We start from the raw sequence: 25,596 nt of genomic DNA, 5'->3' as shown, positions 1-25,596 counted from the left end.
AGTCCTCTTGGGCTCCCATAAGTTCTAAGAATGAATGTGGGCTTTTTTACTTAAATGCTGTCATTGTACATTTACTCTAGAAAATTCTTCTTATTGGCAGGGGAGCTATATGGTTTTCTGGATGTCTATTACAAAAGGGTAGACATTCGTATTTTAGAAAAGGTTTTAGCATTAATCCCATCTGGAGGCCGGGGAAATAAATGGTTTCAGTAACTTCTTGTCTTTCCTTTGGGCTGTGTAGTTCACTGGAATTACTTAGCTTCTCTAAGCCTCTGTTTCCTCATCTTCCATCATCTCACTATGATAACTAAATGAGGGAATTATGTAAAGCACCTGGCAACATGTCCAGTACATAGTAGCTACTTTAAAATGTGCCTATTGTCATCATCTCCCTCTCACTCAGAACATTACTGGCTTTTATTGAGAGCAACAGTACAGGTGTTAAAAATGAAGTCTCGAATGTCAGATTTGCCTAGATTTGAATCCTGGCATTTTTGTTGTAACCATACAGCTGTGTGGCTGGGGACAAATTATTTAGCCTCTTTCTCCTTCAAGTTTTTCATCAATAAACATAGGGTGTTTAATGGTGCCTATGTCATTGGGTTGTAAGGATTCAGTGAGATGATGTAGGTAAGGCCCTCCTCACGTGTGTGGCAGAAATGATCATTCAGTGAATGGTACTTCCCCCCACCTTTTCCTCCCATGCAGTTGTCTTGTAGAAACTGGGTTAGTGTCCCCTAGAGTGTCCCGCACTCTGGATTTGTCTCTTTGTGTCCTTATGGTACCATTTGACTTCTTTTATCCTCTAATTTTAGAAATGGAAGTTAGCTCTAGAGACTTGATCAGGTTCAGGTTCGACTTTTTGGTAAACACCCTTCAGAGGTGGTGCTGAGTGCTTCCTAGTTACACCAGGAGGTCTACAACATCCGGTTGTTCCACTTCTGGTGACTCTAAGATCCATGCTAAGAGTGGGCTCAGGTGGTTATAGCTGGATTCCTCTAAGCAGAGCATTTTAAGGCCCATTACGTACATTATTTTGATGATTAAGTGGCTAGAGGTGTTTTTACTTACCCCTTCATGAAGGTCTCATTCCCTCGAGCTCCTTCTGTCGTCCATGTCCAAAAACTACTGCAAGGGGACCCTCTGTGGTGCTGGAGTGGCCCCCCAGGGTCATTGCTCCATCTGTAATAATTCTCTCCTTTTTTCTCTGCCTTCCCCTACACATGATTTTTCTCCTTCCTTTCCTTCTATTATTTTCTTTCTTTTTCCATTTTTTCCCATTCATCAGACATGTACCGATCACCTACTTTGTGGTAGGCATGAAAGATGAAGGCGTGAGTATCACTGGGCTCTGCCACTCGGGAGCAGAGTGTATGAATGGGGGTTTGATCTGTTCTCCGTCCCCTCTTCTCTCCTTCCTTCTCTTCAATCAGGGCCTCACCCCAGTGATAACACTCAGAGGTACCTGCCTCAATAAATCATAGACATAGAGTCCTTTTTGTGGTTAAAATGACAGTATTGCAATACCGTATTTCTTTGTTTCAGAGAATGCTGTTCCCAAGACAGAGGATTTTGGTTTTCTTTTATTTATAGTTGTCTCTGGGAAAGAAAATCTTGGATTGTAGTTCCTAAGTGAAGTCCCAGTTGGTCACCACGGGCTTCTATTAAATACTTGTCCCAAGACATTAAACATTAAGTGTATTTATCATTTTGCTTTGACAGATTTCTTAGGGTGGACTTTACTTAATGAATCTGTGTGAGTGATTACAAAATAGTGCGATGTTAGAGATGAATGCAAAAAGGGGAAAAATTGTTTTATAATGTAAAACATTTCACTAACAAAGAATAGACGAGGCCAAAAAACCCCACAAAAACCTGAAAACCAAATACCAAGAAACAACAGAGTTCATTTCCTATCAGCTCTCTCCTCTTATTATGGTTTGGCTGACTAAGAAAAGCTGAAATGAAGATGGCATCAGTAAAATAAAAGCTTTATCTTCAGATTTCCTGAGACTTGCAGCATCTTTCTCGATGCTGTTTGTCTGAAAGTTACCTTTTTTCCCCTCAGTGATATTTGCCTTGCTTTACCTCCTGTGTTCTTAGGTTCATTCGCTCTCTCTCGTGCTGAATAAGACCACCAGTGAGCTTGCTAAAGCAAATGTGTCCAAATTAGTGGCACACCTGGAAATGATTGGTAAGTGGGGAAAATCAGACTTGCAAAATCTGGGAAGAGTTTGAACATCCTGTTTACAAATCTAACTGTCCTTACTGGCTAAGGTGTGGCTCAGTGGCTTGGTTGTGGTTACTAGCCTGGCCATGATTTGTGGTGGTGGTGCCCCAATACTGGTCTGTGGATCAGAATCATCTGGGTAGCTCGTTAGAAATGCACACGTCGGCACAACTCCTTCCCCATCCCAGGAATCTGATTCTTTAGGTTGGGATGGGGTCCTGACATCTGTCTGTGTTTTAAACAGACTATCTGGGTGACTATGTAATTTCTTTGTCTAAAATTAGGACATTTTGGGGAGTGAAAGGGGGCATTATTCATAATTACAGCTGGGAAACAGGCATATAACAGGGCCGTCTCTGGGAAACCAGGGCACGTGTTCAGTCTGTTGCCATGCATAGGGGGAGCCACCAATAGGGTGTGGTTTAGGCAGGGGGATATTGTAGCAAAGCTAGCATTCTTTCTAATGGGACTCCATAGGTTGAAATTCCTAGTAGCACACAAGAGAGGAGCTGTATCAAGTTCTAAATCAGAGGGATTTACAGTGTGCATAAAATACCGCTCCTTTTTTAAGCAACTGGTAATGAAATAAGGAAGATTACAAAGCTCCAATGTTGATTCTGTAGTAAAATAAGAATGTCTTTTGGGGATGGGATGAACTAAAATTGAGATTTCATGCCTGGTATAAATTAATTATAAAAGGTTCCTAGAAGAGATGGGTCTTTAGAATTGGGAGAAGCTTGTGTATTTTTGTTAGAGGACATTAGGGGTCAAAAATAAGTATGTGTCTTCAGTTCACTGGGCGCAGAACTAGCCCGACAAATATATACACCTCAGTCATTGTTTTGTAATGCTAATTATGATGATAAAGTTTGTTTCACAGAAGCAGCAGTGCAGAATATTCCTTTTCAATATCCACACCATGTTAAGAATGATTCATATAGGTTTGCGCCCCAGGTGCACATTTCAACATTTCTTCTTTCTTCTACCCACCTTCCAGGGGCTTTACTTGTGTAATGTCAGAGTAGTTTCAAATCTGTGTCTCCAGTGTCTGTCTCATTAATTTTGCCTTTTAATTAAATCACACTAAAACCCATTTTTTAATGCTCGAGTAACATATCTGTGACACTTCCTCCTTTATTCTTTTTTTTTTTTTTTGCGGTACGCGGCCCTCTCACTGTTGTGGCCTCTGCCGTTGCGGAGCACAGGCTCCGGACGCACAGGCTCAGCAGCCATGGCTCATGGGCCCAGCCGCTCCGCGGCATGTGGGATCTTCCCGGACCGGGGCACGAACCCGTGTCCCCTGCATCGGCAGGCGGACTCTCAACCACTGCGCCACCAGGGAAGCTCCTCCTTTATTTTTTTGTCCATAGTACAAAATAGACCTTATGATATTTCACTAATTCTAATTAGTGGTCTGATCTCAGAAGAGAGCACATTTTTATCTGTATTTGTAAATGTTTTATCCTTTAAATTGTGTATGCATTTAATTTTTTTCCCCTTGTAAGTGTTAAAGTGTGATGCTGCAGTATTATTTCAGTCCCTTTGGACTTTTGCATTGAGACTATTTGCAATAGTGCATAAAATATTTTTCTGGGTGTATAGGAATATGAAAATTTTCTTTTGAATTTTGCTTTATTAAATGGTGTAAAGTCTGAAGCATGTGTGTATCAATTTTTGTTTCAGGCAAATTTAAGGTGTGTGACAGAAAAAAGATACATAAGAATGTGTTCTAATTTTTAACATTCCTAGAAGGAGACCTGGCCTTACAGGGAAGCATTGGGAGCCTGTCTCTGAGTGACCTTACATCCCATGGAGAGTTCTATAGAGAACGGTTCACTACAAGTGGGGAAGAAGCACTCATCTTCCAGACTTTCAAGTAAAAATACCGATCTTTTCTCACTTAACATTTTGTCATAATTGCTTGTTGTTTCAAATTCTTGTCAGCTAAACAATGAAGAAAAGTTTTAAAAAATCATAACATCTTACGTAAAATTGATTTGATCTAGTTATGGGGAATCTTGATTTATATATATCCAATGCAATGGATCTGCATTGAAGTGGGCTACTCAGGCTTAATAAATAAATGGGGTATGATTGAAATAATTGTGATTATTATTAGTCTGGTTTCACACCAACTTGTTATGTGACTTTGAGCAAGTCACTTAATCTCCATGCATCAGTTTTTCTATCGAAATATTGAGGGGACTATGTTAGATCAATTTCCATCTAGCTCTGAATGCTCTGGAATGATTTCAGCCTGAGAAAGTTGTTGAAATTACGGGTTTTAAATTACATTACGCATTTTTCCCAGTACAATCATAATCTATATTCAATTTTAGAACTTAGAAGGCATTTTTAGCCTATGTAGTTATTAAAGAATGGTTTTCTCAGAAAGCAGAAAGTTTAAAAGGCTGGGATTTAAACCTCTCAGGGAACTGTTAGAAAATACAGGTATCCAGCTCTGCTCTCAGATATTCTGGTCTGCGGTAGTATTCTTTTTTTTTTAAACTTGCCGAAGTGATTTTTAAAAATTTTTTGGCTGCGCCGCACGGCATGTGGGATCTTAATTCCCTGACCAGGGATCACACCCGCGCCCCCTGCATTGGAAGCACGGAGTCTTAACCACTGGACCACCAGGGAAGTCCTGCCAGAGTGATTTTAATGTTCAACCAGAGTTGAGAAAAATGGTCCCTAAAGATGTCTGAGAACTTTTTCTTTCCTTTCCAGAGGAAGTATATCATACTGTTCTGAGAATTTAGATTGATTTGTTTGCACTGTTACCTACCACAGTGGCATGGTTCTCTAATAAATGAGATAATTAGTGTCAAGCTCTTAACTCTCTGCCTGACACAAAATAGGTGCTCACCTAATACGAGTTCTTTTCCCCAGTGACTGTATCCTGTATAATAATTTATTATTAGGGCATCATGTTCCATTAAATTTAAAACCATTTGTAAAAGTTTTCTAATTTATCTGTGAATGTAGATGCTAAAACTCTTTAGCTTGCATTTCACTGAAGTAAAAAGAAGACTTCTTTCAGCTTCCAGAAGACAGATTGCCCCAGAAACTTTGGTTCTGTTGCCTAATTTTCTTTACCAATTGTTTTGTGGTCTTATTTTTATTACCTTTCAAGCCCATATTGTCACAGTCTTTGCTAGAAGAGTGAGCCGGAATAGTCATTTTTCCTTAAAGGCAGGGAAAAAGAGCCTCAGGGGAAAGGTCTGAACCACAGGTGGCTTCTGAGTGAGTTCTGGAGTCATGAGTGGGTTCAGCACCCAGAGCTATGCCCCTGTTTATAGCCCTGGCCATCACGCCAGACTTTCATTTAACATCCTCAACACATGGCGGGAGCTTAGAAAGGAAGTAATTATTGGAGTTTGCTTTCTAAAACTTGATTGGTGGATTTCCATTTTAATAAAGCTGTTTTCTAGGGAAACCCGTAAGTCCACCCAAGTTTTCTTCAAATACTAATTTGCATCTTGCTGCTGTCTGAGTCACATTTTTGCCCTTCCTCCTAGATATGGCCGGCCCGACCCGCTGCTCCGGAGGGAGTACGACATTCGAGTGAGCCTCCAGATGGCCTCCGTGCAGTATGTGCACACCCAGCGCTTCCAGGCGGAGGTGGTGGCCTTCATCCAGCACTTCACTCAGCTGCAGGACGTGTTAGGGCGCCAGCGAGCTGCTATTGAGGGGCAGACGGTAGGTAGTGTCATTGATCCAAGATGCTTTTCCAGTTTGACTGATCAGTAGAACTTTTAAATCTCTAGAGGTAAATCTGGAAACTTTCACTGAAAAAGGTGAAGGTAATTAGGTAATCTTAAGCTTACTACTGTCCTCCAGGTAGCTGAGTATCTACAGAAATCTTATTGTAATCGGAGAGCTTATGTTCCTTACTCATCATATCGTGTTTTAATTTCCTTTGAAGTTTAGCTTTAGCTTGCTCTAAAAAAGATAAACTTTTTATGGATAACACTAAAGACTTCAGGTCCCGTTTAGAACTTCAGTGGGGTTACTTCTCCTGGAAAGTGGTCCCAAAGAACATATCTATTCTATTATAGGAAGAGGATTTTTTTCAGATATAGTTCTCCAACTTCTTAGTTCATGGCTCCCTTTAATGTCTTGGAATTTTTTCTGTGATACATCCTAGACCAAAAGAAACACCTAATGGTCTTTCCATTTCCTAAGTAATGAAGTCTAAACAGCTTAATAAGTATATATGTCCAACAGCTTAGTAGCTGTTAGAAAAAAAACACGTAAGTGAAAAATGAGATTTTTGTTTCATTTTTAAGTAACCGTAATTCCTTCCTAGTAGGATGTATGTGCCTCTTGGGCACTGAACAGTTTCTCACACTTGGAATCAGGTTGAACATCACAGCCCTCATTTCCTTTTTCACATTTATTTTCTCATGGTACTTGCTTTTTATAGCAGCAACTGCTTAAGACCCAGCTTTGCAAAGATGTGACATCATTGAAAGGAATGTAGCATGATCTAACATTGAGTGTAAACCATCTCAAGTTGGTAGTTTGTGCAGTGTCTAACAGATGATGTGTTTCCCTCAAAGATCTAAAATGTCCTGGCAGTGCACCTGTGAGTGTGAGGCAGCCTCCTGTGGTGTCTTGGCACACAGTTTGGGAACCACAGAAAACAATTACAATGTAGTTCTTTGTAAAACTTGTTATTTATTTATTTTTAAGCTTTATTAGGTAAAAGATTAAAATTTAAGTCTTTATAATGGCAACACTTAAAAATTTTATGTTTTAGTTTAAATTAAAAAATTTTGAATATGTTGTATATTGTTTTAGTACAGAATCAAAGTAAAAAAGGACATTTGGAGAAAAGTCTCTTTCTCAATTACTTTTCCTCAGCCACCCAATTTCTGTCCTTGGCAACAACCAATGTTACTGGTTTCCTGTGTATGTTATAGAGAAGGTATTCGTTTTTAAATATAAAAGTACAATTAAATTATAGGGAATCTGGAAAAGATATCTTATCAGTTTTCTAGCACCATAGGTATGTTTTATGTTCTTTTTTCCCTATACATGTTTCCATGGTTATAATTATGGAGTATGTAACCTTTTTTTCTCTCTTTAGAAACTAAAAAAAAAAAATTTAGTATTTGATACATATAAAGAATATCTGTAACATGCTTATAAATTACAAAGTGTGATAATAGAAGGAACATCTATGAACCCACCACCAAAATAAAAATTAAAACATTACTAAGACTGTTGCATGTGGTCCTTCCCTATCTCATTCTGTTAATGCCTCAGGTAACCCCTCTCCTGATTTTTTGGTCGACTAGTCCCTTTAAAATTTTTGCTTGTTTGACCTTTATAAAAAGGGCATTAAATTTGCTTGTGTCGGGCTTCCCTGGTGGCGCAGTGGTTGAGAGTCCGCCTGCCGATGCAGGGGACGCGGGTTCGTGCCCCAGTCCGGGAGGATCCCACGTGCCGCGGAGCGGTTGGGTCTGTGAGCCATGGCCGCTGGGCCTGTGTGTCCGGAGCCTGTGCTCTGCAGTGGGAGGGGCCACAGCAGTGAGACGCCCGCGTACTGCAAAAAAAAAAAAAATAAAAAAATAAAAAAAATTTGCTTGTGTCCATTTGCTAATTGTCTCCCAGTGCTAATCCCTGCATCCTGGTAGCCACTGGCCAACTTGCTATTACAACAGAATACAGCCATGTTCATTCGCTTCCTTATTGTCTGTGGATGCTTCTTTCTTTTTTTTTTTTTTTGCAATACATGGGCCTCTCACTGTTGTGGCCTTTCCTGTTGCGGAGCACAGCCTCCGGACGCGCAGGCTCAGCGGCCATGGCTCACGGGCCCAGCCGCTCCGCGGCATGTGGGATCTTCCCGGACCGGGGCATGAACCCATGTCCCCTGCATCAGCAGGTGGACTCTGAACCACTGCGCCACCAGGGAAGCCCTGTGGATGCTTTTATAGTTTTCTTGATTTGCTCCAATATATTATGGATTTTGTATCTATGCTCCTGAGGGATATTAGATTGTTGTTTTCTTTTCTTAAAAAGGAAAGAATGCCTGTTTTCTGGTTTTGGTAACTGGTCAGTGCTGTCCTTGTAGTATGAATTGGGAAGTGTTCCCTATTCTACTTTCAGAATAGTTTGTGTAGAATTGACATTATTTCTTCCTTTATATATTCTGGATATAAGACTTTTGATATATGTATTACAGATATTTTATCTTAGTCTATAGGTTTTTTTTCCCATTTAAAAAAGTTTTTTTTATTTTTGGCTGCGCTGGGTCTTAGTTGTAGCATGCGGGATCTTCGTTGTGACATGCAGGATCTTTGTTTTAGTTGCAGCATGCGGACGTCTTAGTTGCAGCATGCGAACTCTTAATTACAGCATGCATGCGGGATCTAGTTCCCCGGCCAGGGGTCGAACCCAGGCCCTGTGCATTGGGAGCATGGAGCCTTACCCACTGGACCTTTTCCCATTTTCTTAATACTATTTTTTGAAAAGCAGGAGTCTTTCTTTTTTTTTTTTAAAATTTCTCTTTTTAAATTTATTTATTTTTTGACTGCGTTGGGTCTTTGTTGCTGTGCATGGGCTTTCTCTAGCTGCGGCGAATGGGGGCTACTCTTTGTTGCGGTGCACGGGCTTCTCATTGCAGTGGCTTCTCTTGTTGCAGAGCATGGGCTCTAGTCACACGGGCTTCAGTAGTTGTGGCTCGCGGGCTCTAGAGCACAGGCTCAGTAGTAGTGGTGCACGGGCTTAGTTGCTCCGCGGCATGTGGGATCTTCCCGGAGCAGGGCTCGAACCCGTGTTCCCTTCATTGGCAGGTGGATTCTTAACCACTGAACCACCAGGGAAGTCCCAGAAGTCTTTCATTTTGATGAAGTCCAATTTTTTTCTTTTAGGTTAGTGCTGTGTGTTTTGTGAAAGAAATCTGCTTACCACTAGGTGGCAAAAAATTTCTCCTATTTCCTCTTTTAGAAGTGTTATAATTTTAGACCTCTTCCATTTTGAGTTAATTTTTGTGTATTTTGTGAAGTAAGGGTTGAGATTTTTTTTCCGTATATGTATTCAGACTATTCTTTTCCCATTGAATTACCTTGACACTTCTGTTGAGAATGTATGCGTGTATTTCCTTATTCTCTATTCTGTTCCATTGATTTATATTTAATTGTATACCACCCTGTCTTGATTGCTCTTGCTTTATGATATGTCTTGAAATCAGATAGTGTAAGTCCTCCAACTTGTTTCAAAGATGTATTGGCTATTATAGGTCCTTTTTTCTCTATAAATTTTAGAATCAGCTTGTCTGTTTCTACAGTAAAGTCAGCTAGGATTTGATTGGGATTGCCTTGAATCCGTATATCTGGAGAATGGACGTCTTAACAGTATTGAGTCTTTGGATCCTTGAGTATGGTATATCCCTCCATTTAATTAGATCTTCAGTTTCTCTCAGCAGTGTTTCGTAGTTTTGGGTATACCCTTCTTACACATCTTTTGTTAAATTTATCCCTAGGTGTTTCACAATTTTGATGCTGTTGTAAATTGTATCAATTAAAAATTTCAATGTACACTTGTTTATTGAAAGTTTGAGAAATATAATTGACTCATATACTGACATGTTGACCTCATATCCTACAATCTTGCTAAACTTACTTATTGTAGTTCCTTTAGAGTCTCTAGGGTTTTCTACATAGATTATTATGTTGTCTGTGAATAAGGGAGTTTTCTTTTTTCCTTTCCAACCTGTATACCTTTTTGTGTGGACTAGGACTTCCACTACAATGTTGAATAGAAGTGGTGAGAGTGGGTATCCATGCTTTGTTCCTTATCTTAGAGGGAAAACATTGTCTTTCACAGATGTATGTGATGTTAGCTCGAGATAGTTTGTGTTTTTAAGTTATCTGTCTACTTTGTCTGAATTGTCAATTTGTTGGCATGAACTTGTTCATAGGTTCCCACATCTTTTTAATATTAAGTTCTCTAGCAATGTCCCTGACTCTTCCCTGATAGTGGTGATTTTTGTTTCCTTCATTTTTTCTTGATTAATATAGGTAGAGTTTTATACTTTCAATCAACTTATGGAGGCCTGTGTTAGGCCCATGCATACTGTTAACAAGCATGCCGTGTGCACTTGAAAAGAATGTAAAATGGTTGTTGGGTAGAGTGTTCTATAAATGTTGAATTGATTTTTCTCTGTTGTTTATCTGTTTTCTAAATAACTGGTTTCTGCTCTTTATTATTGTCTTCCTTCTCCTTACTTAGGTTTATTTTGCTTTTCTACCTTCTTAAGCTGGAAGCTTTATTGATTTTAAATCTTTAATATAAAATAAGTATTTAATGCTAAACATTTTTCTTTAAGTACCTTTTTAAGTGCATTCCATGAATTTTTTTTTTTTTTTTTGGCCGCACGCGGGCCTCTCACTGCTGTGGCCTCTCCCGTTGCGGAGCACGGGCTCCGGATGCGCAGGCTCAGCGGCCATGGCTCACAGGCCCAGCCGCTCCGTGGCATGTGGGATCTTCCAGGACCGGGGCATGAACCCGTGTCCCCTGCATCGGCAGGCGGACTCTCAACCACTGCGCCACCAGGGAAACCCTGAATTTTAATGTGCTGTGTTTTCTTTATCAGTAAGGTCAAAATATTTTTTAAATTTCTCTTGTGATTTCTTCTGTGACCCATGGGTTATTTAGAAGTGTATAGTCTAATTTCTAGATGTTTGGGGGTTTTCCATTATCTTCTTGTTACTGATTTCTAATTTAACTCCTTGGTGTTCATAGAATATATTCTGTGTGATTTTAATTGTTTTAGATTTATAAATTCATGAAACTTTTGGAAATTTGATTATAAAATTAGGGAATTAATTGAACCTCTTACCCAATTTTCCTTCTTCTTTCAGGTGAGAGATCATGCCCAGCGTTGTTCACGGGTTCTCCTGGATATTGAGGCTGGTGCTCCTGTTCTTCTTATCCCAGAAAGTTCCAGATCAAATAATCTGATTGTAGCGAATTTGGGGAAGTTGAAAGTCAAGAACAAGTTTCTCTTTGCTGGTGTTCCTGGGACCTTTACCTTACAAGATAAGGTGAGCAGTCAGCACCCATTCCCTTCTCAGTTCACCTGGCATTGGAATGCCAGTCGAAAAATTCAGATGCTGCCATAAGAAGATTCCTAACCACTGTTACTTTTGTAGTATATGTGGCTTGAAGAATATTTTTTTGGACATTTTATTAACATTTCAATTAACCTTTCATAGAGGTAGTGTAAATTACAACTTTTACTAACTGTATGTAGTAACTTATTTTAGCAAACAAATCAACAGAACCATCTTTATAATGCTTTCCTCATAGGCTGAACTCATAGTAATCAACTTTTTATACTATGTGGCTTTTTTCAGAAGACATGATTTGGCCCAAGGCTTATCTGAAGCCATATAAAAATACCTTAATAATTAAATCGTATAGAGTATGCTGCTTTACAGTTTAAAAGTACGTTAGCACTTATTTCTTATAACATGTTTGGAGGTAATTGGGATGAGGATTGCTGCTTTCATTTTACATTTGGAAAAGCTCGGACTCATTGAGAATACATGGTGAAAATGGGAAACCCTAGTAAATCACAGACTTAACACTGATAGGACCTGGGAGGTGGTCCCACCCACTTTTGCAGTTGAGGAGACCAGTAACTTGCTGGAATTAGAGACTGTCTTATGTTCTAGGGGTGTGTGTGTGTGTGTATGTGTTTTTGTTTGTTTGTTTGTTTGTTTTTGCGGTATGCGGGCCTCTCACTGTCGTGGCCTCTCCCGTTGCGGAGCACAGGCTCCGGACGCGCAGGCTCAGCGGCCATGGCTCACGGGCCCAGCCACTCCGTGGCATGTGGGATCTTCCCAGACCGGGGCACGAACCCGTGTCCCCTGCATCGTCAGGTGGACTCTCAACCACTGCGCCACCAGGGAAGCCCTGTATGTGTGTTTTAATATTTATTTATTTATTTTGGCTCCACTGGGTTTTAGTTGTGGCACGTGGGATCTTCGTTGCGGCATGTAGGATCTTTAGTTGTGGCATGCGGACTTCTTAGTTGCGGCATGCAAGCAGGATCTAGTTCCCTGACCAGGGATTCAAATCTGGGCCCCCTGCAGTGGGAGTGTGGAGTCTTACCCACTGGACCACCAGGGAAGTCCCTCTAGATGTGTTTTTTTGCGATATGCGGGCCTCTCACTGTTGTGGCCTCTCCCGTTGCGAAGCGCAGGCTCTGGACGCGCAGGCTCAGTGGCCATGGCTCACGGGCCCAGCCGCTCCACAGCATGTGGGATCTTCCCGGACTGGGCCACGAACCTGTGTCCCCTGCATCAGCAGGCAGACTCTCAACCACTGCACCACCAGGGAAGCCCAGAATCCATGCTTTTAACAAACATATTTCATCACCACAGGAATTGAAATATTGGTTTGGCTGATAAAACTTGATTGGAGTATTGGACCAAGATCAAGCTATCATTACTTGCTCACTTCTCAATCCGAGGTGGTATTTTGATGAACTGAGTAGGCACTAGCACGCTTTATGAATAAGCACCTAGTTTTCACCTGCAGGCTACAGAGAGCCACAGGATTAGAGAGAACTACTCAGTAGAAAAAACATGGGCAAGTAGTATTTGCTGTTCACAATCTCCATTAAACAGATGGATCGATATGCATCCCTTGTGAAGGGACCAGTAAGATATGGAGAGACGAGTCAGAAGTGTTTCTTCTAATAATGTTCCCTTCAGGGGAGTAGATGAGTCCCTTCATGGAAACGAGATTAAGCTGCTTTTCTCACATTGATCAGACCCCAAACAGCCAAAATAATAATAATAATAATAAAGAAAATAAATAAATTAAAAAAAAGAAATTGAGACTTAGATAGGTTAAGTAATTTCTTTTGGATTAAACATCTAGTGAGGGCTTCCCTGGTGGCGATGCAGGCGACACGGGTTCGTGCCCCAGTCCGGGAAGATCCCACATGCCACGGTGTGGCTGGGCCCGTGAGCCATGACCGCTGAGCCTGCGCGTCCGGAGGCTGTGCTCCGCAACGGGAGAGGCCACAACAGTGAGAGGCCCGCGTACCGCAAAAAAAAAAAATCTAGTGAGGAGTACAGTGTGGACCTTAGACTTTGGTGTGTCTGCTTTCAATACTCCATGCTCTTAACCACGGTATGATTATACCTCCCAGTATTAAGATTAGGTTTATGTAGGGGAAAATAAACTGGCAAAGGCTATTGCTGTCTTACTGGCCCTTTGCCAAATAGCTGTAGCTCTTCTGAATTTTCTAAAGGATGTGGCAGTGAGTTCATTAAAATAACTAGGATGGAAGAACTCCAGAGTTTATTACAGAAGAGATACAAAGTTGAACAGAAAAGGTCCTGTTCGCCTCTCTAGGTGTAGGAAGAAAAGAAAACGGAAGAGAGTGACTAGGCTGCTAGTCTTGCCAGGCCTTTGCCAAGGAGCTCAACTCGGGTCAGAAAGTAATAGGAAGACTGTATTTGTTGGTAATACCTAAACTCAGATAATGTTGTTATTTTCAAATTAGTACGTCTATAGTTTTCTTCATTTGTTTCACTTTTCACTTAGCCATTTATTCACTACTTCTAACCTAAACACCCTGAACCAAAAATATTTGATTCCTTGAGTGGGAATGGGTGGAGTGAGGAGGAGAGTGAAGACGAGCCAGTGAGAACCACAGGAACCGTGTTCATGTGTCATAACCTGGAGCTCAGGACCCAGAGTGGGGGTGTTTGAATGATGGTTAGAGGGCAGGTTGTCCTTATATCACCTCACTACAGCCGCTTAGCCGAACCAGATTTAGTGATCAGAGCACATGGTGAAACCAGAACAGCAGTGATTAGCAACGTAGAGGGAAGAGCATCACCAGGTTTGCTCATCGTCACGCCCCATCTTCAGACAGCTGATGGCTGAGAACGTGCTTGTTCACCTTGTGGTCAGAAGCCCTCCTGCTGGAACAGTAGGCTTTCTTGCCAGAGCGAGAAATAGGCTTCCACTTAACGTATTTTTTTTAAGACAGTAAAAATGAAACAAATCACCATTGGCCTTTCACAGTAGGCCTAGTAGAGAACTAGTAACCTTGGTCTTAATGAAAATCTCTTTTCATATTTGAGTAATAAGCATTTTGCTGTTTACTGACTTAAGTCTTAAAGAAAATAAAAGAAAGATCCATTTATAAAAAGAAAGATTTATAACTGCTTCTAAAATTTACTTTTCCTTACTATGAGGTGTTTATAATTAACATGACTAGATATTAAACAAATGTGTCAGAGCTGGTGTTTACACATGAATGTTGTTCCCGCTGACACCTCAGGGTACTGCCTCTCTGTTCCAACTCTGCTGCCCTTACTGCCCAAGGGAGAGCTGAATTCTTCTTGGGAACTGTCTTCTCAGCCTTTAGTTAGTTCTTTGGAATATATTTGTTTGTGGTAAATCTTTGTTTTGAAGCCTAAATCTTTAGGAAGAGATCAGTTAGAGCCAGAATGGGTGATCAAGTTCAATAATACCATTTTTGTTTCTCTCCCCTTCCTGAAAAGATAAAGACTTATTTTCTATGTCAGATATATCTATATATGAGCTTAATGAGCTGAGTCTGAATTTAGCTTCTAAAGAAGAATTGCCAAAATATTTCAAGAAATTTTTGCAGAATGGTTTCTGTTTTGTTAAGTATGCCAAATAATAGGACGTAGTTTGAAGCATTTTAATGAAAAAATTTCCCTGTATTTGTTTTTGAGGATTTGATTTTCAGTGGCATTGCATACAAGGATTGCTTTTTCTTCAAGGTATAATATGTTTTTTTGCCTCCTGGTTATTCGAAAAAACCTTATGGGATTCAGCAGTCAATTCACATTCATATGCTTAAAAAAGAAAATTTTAAAAAACAATTCTTTAAAATATTTCATTACTTGGGAAAGCCTGCTTATCACTTTTCCCTCTGCTTTGGCAAATCACTTCCCTCCTGTGTAGAGAAGCCTTTGTTAAGGATCATTAAAAGCAATTTCTTTTTTTTTTTCTTTTTAAAGCCCTAGGTAGTACTTTTTTGATGACCTTATTTTATTTCCTTAAATCCTAGAAAAACTTTATCTTGTTACATACCAGTGGTGGTTCTGTAGAATTCCATAAGGGCTGCTTGGAGTGTGTCGCTTGTTAAAGTATTTGTAATCAGATAAACTTATCTGTGAAACTTACCTCTCCACATGTACAGTCAGGTTCCACTGATCTAGGCCTGTGTGAAGTGAGTAGTGACTTTCTTCTCCAAAAATCGCTTTACATTTGCCGTTTAATGCATTTGCACGTGTGAGGTTTGTCTAGCATGCATTCCAGTGGTTAAAGGACAGGAAATAGTCCTGAAATCAAAGCTTGCAGAGGGGTTATTTGCCTTTGAGTTCTATGACTCCCTTGTGTTTGGAATTGTTTTACATAAATCCATGTCTTAATGAGTGCAGGTTTGAATTTTTTACATATGTTTTTCCTTTCATTTTTCTCAATCATAGATTGTGCTTAAACCATAATTTCTAAGTCTTTCAAAAGCTTTGAGTTAATCTCCTCAAGCCACTGATTTATTTAAACCCACTCAGAGAGGATGGAGAGATGAATCAAATGAAAGAGCAACAAATACTCTCTAGAGTTTAAATAAACTAAGCAAGAGGGAAGGTTTTTAATGTCGAAATGCTTAAATAATGGCATTTACCTAGTAATTTGCCTTGCAAAAATGAATTGCAAAAAATAAGAACTTTCACTGTTACATGTAATTACTACTCAAGATAACTGTGAAGGCAAACAGTATTATCTCGTTTTCAAATGCTGACAGGAATACACATATAAAGCAGTACTGGAAGGAAAACAATTCTTCCCCTCCTTCCAGCTTGTTGGTGAGAGGGGAGAGATGAGAACAAACCAACCCTGCAGAAGCCATTTGGATATGTAGCTCTGAGGCTTGGGGGAAGGAACCATGGGAAGTTTAAACGTCAATTATTGAACCATTCTGGTGAAAAACATTTACCCCGTTAGCAATTAACTGAAGGTACTAAGTATGTAAGAAAAGCGTATATTATTTTCAGTAGAATTACAGAATTAATTTTACTGTGTATTTGCCCTTAATTTCTATGCCCTTGAACAGAAACATAATACGAATGGCTTACCTATATTTTCCATTTTGTTTTCATTTGCAGTTACTTAGATGAGAAATGTAAACAGAGGAGGGGAGACTTCTGGAAAGTACAAACACATTACAATGGCTTTATTCCCTATTGCTGTTAGATGCATTTTCTTAGAACAATAAGCACCTCCCCTCCAGCAAAGCAATAATGTATCACATGGCTGAGAGATTTGCTTTTGTTGTATTTGACCTAGATTAAACCACCAGTGATTAGTATCCTGACATTTGCTCTTAAGCCAAAAGATCAAATATGTTCCTGCAAAATTGCTATAGTTTTCAACAGGTACTGAATTATATGTAATATCTCTGCAGATAATTACATGTGGCAGAAAGTATCATGACCCTGTGGCCCTTTTGTTTATGGGATCTGGGGGGCTTGGGAGGTACCAAGTGGTGTAGAGTCTTTGAAGAGTCCAGGGACTGGGATGGGACTTCCAGGATAGTAGGTACAGTCAGTCCCATTCCTGCCTTCTAGTTTTCTTCTGTTTCTTCCCAGGAGTCTGTGCCTTCAGCATCTCCAACTGGTACTCCCAAACACAGTGTGAGGAAAATGACAAGCATGGAGGACCCGAAAGGGACCCATTCCGAAGGGCTGTTTATGATGCCTCCTGTTGGAATGAGTCTAGGCAGCCTGAAGAGCGAGTTTGTGCCAAGTACTTCAACCAAGCAGCAAGGGCAGCAAGCCACACCCTCTGTTGGTCAGGTTTCCAGGAGTCCAGGTAAAAGAGGAGAGAGGAGCTGCATGATGAAGGTGGGCAAATGCATGAGACCATTGGAGGAACCTAAGGGGGGGGAATGTATCCCGTACAAGCAGATGCCCACAAAGTGGTAGCATGTCTTTAGTGATAATCCGATTTTGATATTGATTTAGAAGGCTTAAGAACATTAGGATGTAGATTTAACATTGGGCGACTTCTAGAGTAGGGTTAAATTGGTAAGACAGTGTAAATAAAGAGATTTAGATTGTCCGTTAGGACTTATATGTCAAAACAGTTGCCACCAGATGGTGACTATAACTAGAACAGTTCCTGCATCCTTAGACACATCCTTGCAAGTCACTATTTAATTCTAGAAAAATAAAAAAGAACTCTGAAAAAAATATTAGTGTGAATTAGGTAACAGAAGAAATACTATGAGTGAAGTTTTTGAAAGACATGAACTGCCCAGTTATTGGGCTCTTCTCTAGAATTTGACAATTAGCCATTCCAGATGCAAGCCTAATTTTGGCCTTTTGGTTTTCTGGATGGGTGATGGATTGGATAAGTGAAGTGTCGCTCCAAGGAGTGTGGGAAGCAGAATATGATTAGCCCCAAAAATCAGTGGATGAAAATCAGTCCACTATGATTGGACTTGGAGAAATGTGGGACGCTAGCTGAGGGAGGCTGCTGAACGTCTTTTGTTAGATAGATGCAAGGAATGGTTAACTCCTTGTAGTACCTTGTAGTCCCAGAGGTGAGAGCAAAGTGGTTTATGGTTACATTGCTGATTAAAGGAGATTATTGTAGTCATCAGTAAAAGACTGGGTATTGAACACTCACTACGTGCCAGACGTTGTGGCACATTCTTTCATCAATTTTTGCGTTTTATCCTCATGATATAGAGTTTTATTTTTATCCCCATTTTATAGATGAAGAGGCAGAGGCTTAGAGAGATTAAGTAACTTGACCATAGTTTTGTAGATGTAGATGGTAAATGGTAGAGTTGGACTATGAATTTAGGTAGTCTGACTCCAGAACCTGCAGTCTTAACCTACATGATATTGCCTACCAGTCTCCAGTCTACATATGCATAACAAATGCATACAGCACGGGGTGGGGTGGGGCTGGGTGCACACATAGGGCCACTCAATACACGTCTTCTGTTGCTGTTGTCCTGGTGACAATGATGATTAGGAATAAGGCCAATTTTACATATATTTAGAAGCCTATAAGAAGTGATTCGGGATGTTTTATAGAAAGATCTCTTTCCTGACAATATTTCTCCTCCTGATTTGCAGTTTGTTTCTGGAATTCTATATGTGATTAAGATTGGGTTAAGGTAGTGGTTTTCAAACTGCTTCTGTATATCCGTGGGATTCCATGACAACCCTAGCAAATCTCTGAAGCCCTTTCTTTGTTCCCATCCCTTTTCCCCTTCTGCCACACCAGCTCCATTTTTGTCTACTTCACATATTTATCGATGCAGTAACAAGGCAAGAACTAATTCAATTAGTGCCTGCCTAATCCAGGTGTTAACAATGTTTTGTTCTCCTATATATTAACACGCTATGTTCTCCTGTATAGTAACATGCTATTAGACATAGTTCCTGCCATGATGTGAATGATATGAGAAAGCCATTAAATAAGCTTTATATTGACAGATTAAGATAATCTTAATCTAAATATTGCCAGATTAAGATAAATGTTATGGGAGAGACAGAATGGTGTAAAGCGAAAGAACAGGACCCAGTTGAGACGAGAGGAGGGTATGCTGTGGGTAAGACTGTTCAGACAGCAAGGAGCCTGGCATGTGGGGGAAACAAAGGCCAGTGAGCCCGAGACTTCATGGGCAAGGTAGAGAATGGCTTGAGATGAGGTTGGAAAAGTAGGCAGTGGGCTTAGGCAGGGCTTTATGGGGATTTAGGGGAGTTTCACAGAAAGAACTTTGCATTAAACAAAGCCATCAAAGTATATAAAGGAAGAGAATGTTTTGGTCCCACTTATTTTTTTAAGGATTACTGAGGTATTTTTGTGAGCAGAATGGTTTTGTGAGGGCAGACTGGAATTGTATAGGTATATTGGAGGGGAGTTTATGGTGGTCTAGGCAAGAATGGAGGTGGTTTGGATTAGATCAGTGCTGGTGGAAATGGTTACATGTGATGTTTGTTTGGAAAAAAGAATTTTGCTGCTGGAAAATTTGTAAACCTTTGGGTAACATTATCTCTACATGAGACCCCTGTGGGATCTCCTTGGGAGGGAGCATATTAAGTACTTTTCGTCAGAAGCCCTTTAGCCTCAGTTAGTGTCTCGGGACAGCAATGAGACGCTGAGGGGACGTGGCACAGTATGTGCTTGCATGCAGGTGGTGGGCAGGAGATGTGCAACATGCGGAGCATTGTGGACGGAGGTCTTGGTGCCAGAGTGGAGACTTCTGGTCACCCAGCTTTCTGACACAGGCAGTGCTAAACATTTTCCAAAGAGAAAATGAACTTTCTTTTGGCTTTTTAGTTTTATTCTGGTCCAGCCCTTTCTGGGTCCCATTTTCTTCATTGTCTCTCTTTCCTTGGGTCTGTGTAGAAGACCACGTCTGCCTGCTAGATTGCATTGTTGTCGATCTACAAGACATGGACATCTTTGCTGCAGAGAGACACCCACGAGAGTATACTAAGGCCTCGGAAGACAGTAGTGGAGACCTGATCTTCTCCTCCTATTTTGTGCGACAGACAGGAGGAAGCCTCTTGACGGAGCCTTGTAGATTGAAATTGCAGGTGGAAAGGAACTTGGACAAGTGAGTGGTTTATATTCAAATAACTGTCTGTTGTAAGTAGAATCGTAATAACTTGGAAATCAATGCTATTAAGTTTGGAAGGGCATAGATATTCACTTATTTTTTCATCTATGTAACAAATATCTATTGAGTCCCTACTATCTGCTAGACATGAGGGCTCCTGTGATGAAAGAAAAAACTTCTGCCGTCATGGAGCTTACGTTTTGTTGAGGGATATAGGAAGGTAAGTATATGATTCTAACTTAGTGTTTGATTCAGTGTTATAAACTGTGTTGTAGGATTGTAGTAGGTGCCTTGGAAACAAAGAGGAAGGGACATGAATTTAGCATGGATTTTGACGGGAGTAGGGAGGTAGTGATGGCAGGGAAGGTATTTGGAAGAAGTGACATTGGATTCTATGTTTCAAATACAATAGATTCTGGACCTGCTATTGCTGTTTACCCTGGAGCTCCATTTAATGAGAATAATTGTTTAGATGCTATTTTGCCCATTTCACTCTATTAAGCCTTCTGAAAGTACTACATAAAGACTGATGAACTGACTCTAATTTACCTTTTAATTGGCTTCAAAACACAGGATGCTTAATATCTGTAGTTTAGAGCATGGCTTCAGTTGTCATTAGTTCCACATCTGGCTGGGAAACTTACTGAAAAGAAACATTCCCGACCCCACCTGAGACCAGCAGAACCTGACTCTCAGGGCCTAGCCTCAGGTGTGTATTAAAAAGGTCCTCGGGCTTCCTTGGTGGCGCAGTGGTTGAGAGTCCACCTGCTGATGCAGGGGACACGGATTCGTGCCCCGGTCCGGGAAGATCCCACATGCCGCGGAGCGGCTGGACCCGTGAGCCATGGCCGCTGAGCCTGCGCGTCCGGAGCTTGTTCTCCGCAACGGGAGACGCCACAGCAGTGAGAGGCCCATGTACCGCAAAGAAAAAAAAAAAGAAAAAAAAAAAGGTCCTCTGGTGGCGCTTATGCTTGCCTGGCCCCTGTACCTGGACTGGGACTGCTGGTTACAGTGTATGATGCCTTTCAGTTTGGAGCACTAATTTTGGAGAAAGCAGCAACATTTGCATCTTAACTTCAGGGAAAGATGAGGCATGGCTGTAAAGTAACGAAAGAGATTTTCATTTGTAGCATTTTGAAAAGCAGTGTCACTACTTTTCCAGGGTGTCATTTTAATCCCTCTTTGGCTACTCTCTTTGCAGTTCTTGGGCTTGGGCAAGTCATTTAATATCACTGTTTGGTTTCTCTCTGGATTAATGATACAGTTTAGCCGCTCTCACTGAGATTTTTGTGTTTCATTCTTACTTGTTATTCAAGTGCTCCCTGGCTGGCTTTCAGTTATGGTTGGCATGGGCTGTATTTTATTTTACTGGCTTAGAAGTCTTAAGAGGAGCTTCACTATTTAGAAATCAAACACTTTGTTTTCTTTTCAAGTAAAGCTTTCCAAAAAAAAATGTGCTTTACTACTCTGTTTATCTAAAGTTTACCCACTTCCATCAGTGTTTATGTGCAGATAATTATACCCTGTTAGCCCAGATAGAAGGTGATGACTGAACACAAGGTATTCTATCAGCTTCTCACAGCACAGACACGGGAACTCAGAGGTTCTTGGTAATCCTTTCCAGCTTTTCTTTGTTGATTGCGTGACTAGTCTTTTTTCACCTTATATGTAGGTTTTTCTCCATAGACAAAGTAGTTTTTTGTATTCCTCTTCCACTTCAAATCCTAACCCTCTACTTTATATACTCAGCATAGTGTCTGCAGGATCTGCGATGCCCACTTCACCTCTAGGAGGGTAGAGAAAAAGCTCTTCAGTGTTGGGATGAGGTATCTTCCCCCCACCCAGGCATTTTCAACTTCACTCCTGCCCATCTCAGCTGAAATGAGTGACTGATTCAGGTTTTATCCTAATGTCCCATCTGGGCTCATTATGAAACACTGGTTCTGCCTTTAGTTATCACTAAATGAATAAAGAGCTTGTCACCTTTTCTTTTTCATCAAAATATAGTTGTACAATATTATGTTAATTTCAGCTATACTACATAGTGATCAGACATTTGCACACATTATGAAATGATCACCACTATGAACATAGTAACAGTCTGTTTCCATACAAAGTTATTATAGTGTTATTGACCGTATTCCTCATGCTGTATAGCAGCGGTCCCCAACCTTTTTGGCACCAGGGACCAGTTTCGTGGAAGACACTTTTTCCACAGACCTGGGTAGGGGGCGGTTTTGGGATGATTCAAGTGTATTACATTTATTGTGCACTTTATTATTATTACATATTAATACATAATGAAATAATTATACAACTCACCATAATGCAGAATCAGCGTGAGCCCTAAGCTTGTTTTCAGTTGCCACTCACTGGTAGGGTTTTGATATGAGTCTGCAAGCAATTGATTTATTATGGTCTCTGTGCAGTCAGACTTCTCTGCTAATGATAATCTGTGTTTGCAGCTGCTCCCCAGTGCTAGCATCACTGCCTCAGCTCTACCTCAGGTCATCAGGCATTAGATTCTTTTTTTTGAATTTTATTTTATTTATTTTTTTATACAGCAGGTCCTTATTAGTTATCCGTTTTATACATATCAGTGTATACATATCAATCCCAATCTCCCAGTTCATCACACCTCCCCCCCTACCACTTTCCCCCGTTGGTGTCCATACGTTTGTTCTCTACATCTGTGTCTCAATTTATGCCCTGCAAACAGGTTCGTCTGTACAATTTTTCTAGGTTCCACATATATGCATTAATATACGATATTTGTTTTTCTCTTTCTGACTTACTTCACTCTGTATGACAGTCTCTAGATCCCTCCATGTCTCTACAAATGACCCAATTTCGTTCCTTTTTATGGCTGAGTAATATTCCATTGTATATATGTGCCACATCTTCTTTATCCATTCGTCTGTTGATGGGCATTTAGGTTGCTTCCATGACCTGGCTATTGTAAATAGTGCTGCAGTGAACATTGGGGTACATGACTCTTTTTGAATTATGGTTTTCTCTGGGTATATGCCCAGTAGTGGGATTGCTGGGTCATATGGTAATTCTATTTTTAGTTTTTTACGGAACCTCCATACTGTTCTCCATAGTGGCTGTATCAATTCACATCCCCACCAACAGTGCAAGAGAGTTCCCTTTTCTCCACACCCTCTCCAGCATTTGTTGTTTGTAGATTTTGATGATGCCCATTCTAACTGGTGTGAGGTGATCCCTCATTGTAGTTTTGATTTGCATTTCTCTAATAATTGGTGATGTTGAGCATCTTTCCATGTGCTTTTTGGCCATCTGTATGTCTTCTTTGGAGAAATGTCTATTTAGGTCTTCTGCCCATTTTTTGATTGGGTTGTTTGTTTTTTTAATATTGAGCTGCATGAACTGTTTATATATTTTGGAGATTAATCCTTTGTTCATTGATTTGTTGGCAGATATTTTCTCCCATTCTGAGGGTTGTCTTTTCTTCTTGTTTCCTTTGCTGTGCAAAAGCTTTTAAGTTTCATTAGGTCCCATTTGTTTATTGTTGTTTTTATTTCCATTACTCTAGGAGGTGGATCAAGAAAGATCTTGCTGTGATTTATGTCAGAGTGTTCTTCCTATGTTTTCCTCTAAGAGTTTTATAGTGTCCAGTCTTACATTTAGGTCTCTATAAACTCCATTTTGAGTTTATTTTTGTGTATGGTGTTAGGGAGTGTTCTAATTTCATTCTTTTACATGTAGCTGTCCAGTTTTCCCAGCACCACTTATTGAAGAGACTGTCTTTTCTCCATTGTATATCCTTGCCTTCTTTGTCATAGATTAGTTGACCATAGGTGCGTGGGTTTATCTCTGGGCTTTCTGTCCTGTTCCATTGATCTATCTTTCTGTTTTTGTGCCAGTACCATACTGTCTTGATTACTGTAGCTCTGTAGTATAGTCTGAAGTCAGGGAGTCTGATTCCTCCAGCTCCGTTTTTTCCCCTCAAGACTGCTTTGGCTATTTGGGGTCTTTTGTCTCCATACAAATTTTAAGATTTTTTGGTTCTAGATCTGTAAAAAATGCCATTGGTAATTTGATAGGGATTGCATTGAATCTGTAGATTGCTTTGGGTAGTATAGTCATTTTCATAATATTGATTCTTCCAATCCAAGAACATGGTATATCTCTCCATCTGTTTGTATCATCCTTAATTTCTTTCATTAGTGTCTTACAGTTTTCTGCATACAGGTCTTTTGTCTTGTTAGGTTGGTTTATTCCTAGGTATTTTATTCTTTTTGTTGCAGTGGTAAATGGGAGTGTTTCCTTAATTTCTCTTTCAGATTTTTCATCATTAGTGTATAGGAATGCAAGAGATTTCTGTTCATTAATTTTGTATCCTGCAACTTTACCAAATTCATTGATTAGCTCTGGTAGTTTTCTGGTGGCATCTTTAGGATTCTCTGTGTAAAAGTATCCGGTCATCTGCAAACAGTGACAGTTTTACTTGTTCTTTTCCTATTTCTTTTTCTTCTTTGAAACTATGTTGAACAATAGTGGCAAGAGTGGACATCCTTGTCTTGTTCCTGATCTTAGAGGAAATGCTTCCAGTTTTTCACCATTGAGAATGATGTTTGCTGTGGGTTTGTTGTATATGGCCTTTATTATGTTGAGGTAGGTTCTCTCTGTGCTCACTTTCTGGAGAGTTTTTATCATAAATGGGTGTTGAATTTTGTCAAAAGCTTTTTCTGCATCTATTGAGATGATCATATGGTTTTTCTTCTTCAATTTGTTAATATGGTGTATCACATTGATTGATTTGCGTATATTGAAGAATCCTTGCATCCCTGGGGTAAATCCCACTTGATCATGGTGTATGATCCTTTTAATGTGTTGTTGGATTCTCTTTGCTAGTATTTTGTTGAGGATTTTTGCATCTATATTCATCAGTGATATTGGTCTGTAATTTTCTTTTTTTGTAGTATCTTTGTCTTGTTTTGGTATCAGGGTGATGGTGGCCTCATAGAATGAGTTTGGGAGTGTTCCTTCCTCTGCAATTTTTTGGAAGAGTTTGAGAAGGATGGGTGTTAGCTCTTCTCTAAATGTTTGACAGAATTCGCCTGTGAAGCCATCTGGTCCTGGGCTTTGGTTTGTTGGAAGATTTTTAATCACAGTTTCAATTTCATTCCTTGTGATTGGTCTGTTCATATTTTCTATTTCTTCCTGGTTCAGTCTTGGAAGGTTATGCCTTTCTAAAAATTTGTCCCTTTCTTCCAGGTTGTCCATTTTAGATTCTCACAAGGAGTGCGCAACCTAGATCCCTCGTGTGCACAGTTCACAGTAGGGTTCACGCTCCTGTGAGAATCTAGTGTCGCAGCTGATGTGACAGGAGCTGGAGCTCAGGTGGTAATGCGAGCGATGGGGAGTGGCTGTAAATGCAGATGAAGCTTCACTCGCTCACCCACCGCTCACCTCCTGCTGTGTGGCCCGGTTCCTAACAGGCCGTGGACCGGTACCAGTCTGTGGCCCGGGGGGGTTGGAGACCCCTGCTATATCGTATATCCCCATGACTTGTTTATTTTATAGCTGGAGGTTTGTACCACTTTACCCCCTTCACCTGTGTTTGCCCCAGCCCCCACCCCTCTGTTCTTTGTACCTGTGAGTGTGTTTCCCTTCTGTTTTGTCATCTTTTTTTTTTTTATTGCTTTCCCAGCTATAATGTTTAAGCTATTTCTGAGTCTCATGAGATTTT

The 25,596-nt window shown here is 40.3% G+C and overlaps 1 protein-coding gene across 3 annotated transcripts in view; it reads left to right on the top strand.

Moving 5' to 3' along the window:
• Positions 1–25,596, top strand: part of VPS13D (vacuolar protein sorting 13 homolog D) — a 244,991-nt gene that overhangs the window by 41,509 nt on the left and 177,886 nt on the right. For all 3 annotated transcript variants that reach the window (XM_060141400.1, XM_060141399.1, XM_060141398.1), the window contains exons 22-27: positions 2,104–2,194; positions 3,980–4,106; positions 5,749–5,929; positions 11,101–11,283; positions 16,888–17,110; positions 19,667–19,877. In XM_060141400.1, the coding sequence (XP_059997383.1) occupies positions 2,104–2,194; positions 3,980–4,106; positions 5,749–5,929; positions 11,101–11,283; positions 16,888–17,110; positions 19,667–19,877 (1,016 nt within the window). The remainder of the gene's footprint in view (positions 1–2,103; positions 2,195–3,979; positions 4,107–5,748; positions 5,930–11,100; positions 11,284–16,887; positions 17,111–19,666; positions 19,878–25,596) is intronic.

This window comes from Lagenorhynchus albirostris, chromosome 2, assembly GCF_949774975.1.
Source record: "Lagenorhynchus albirostris chromosome 2, mLagAlb1.1, whole genome shotgun sequence".
Classification (NCBI taxonomy): domain Eukaryota; kingdom Metazoa; phylum Chordata; class Mammalia; order Artiodactyla; family Delphinidae; genus Lagenorhynchus; species Lagenorhynchus albirostris.
The sequence above is the reverse complement of the archived record's forward strand: the minus strand, read 5'-3'. Positions and strand labels throughout refer to the sequence as shown.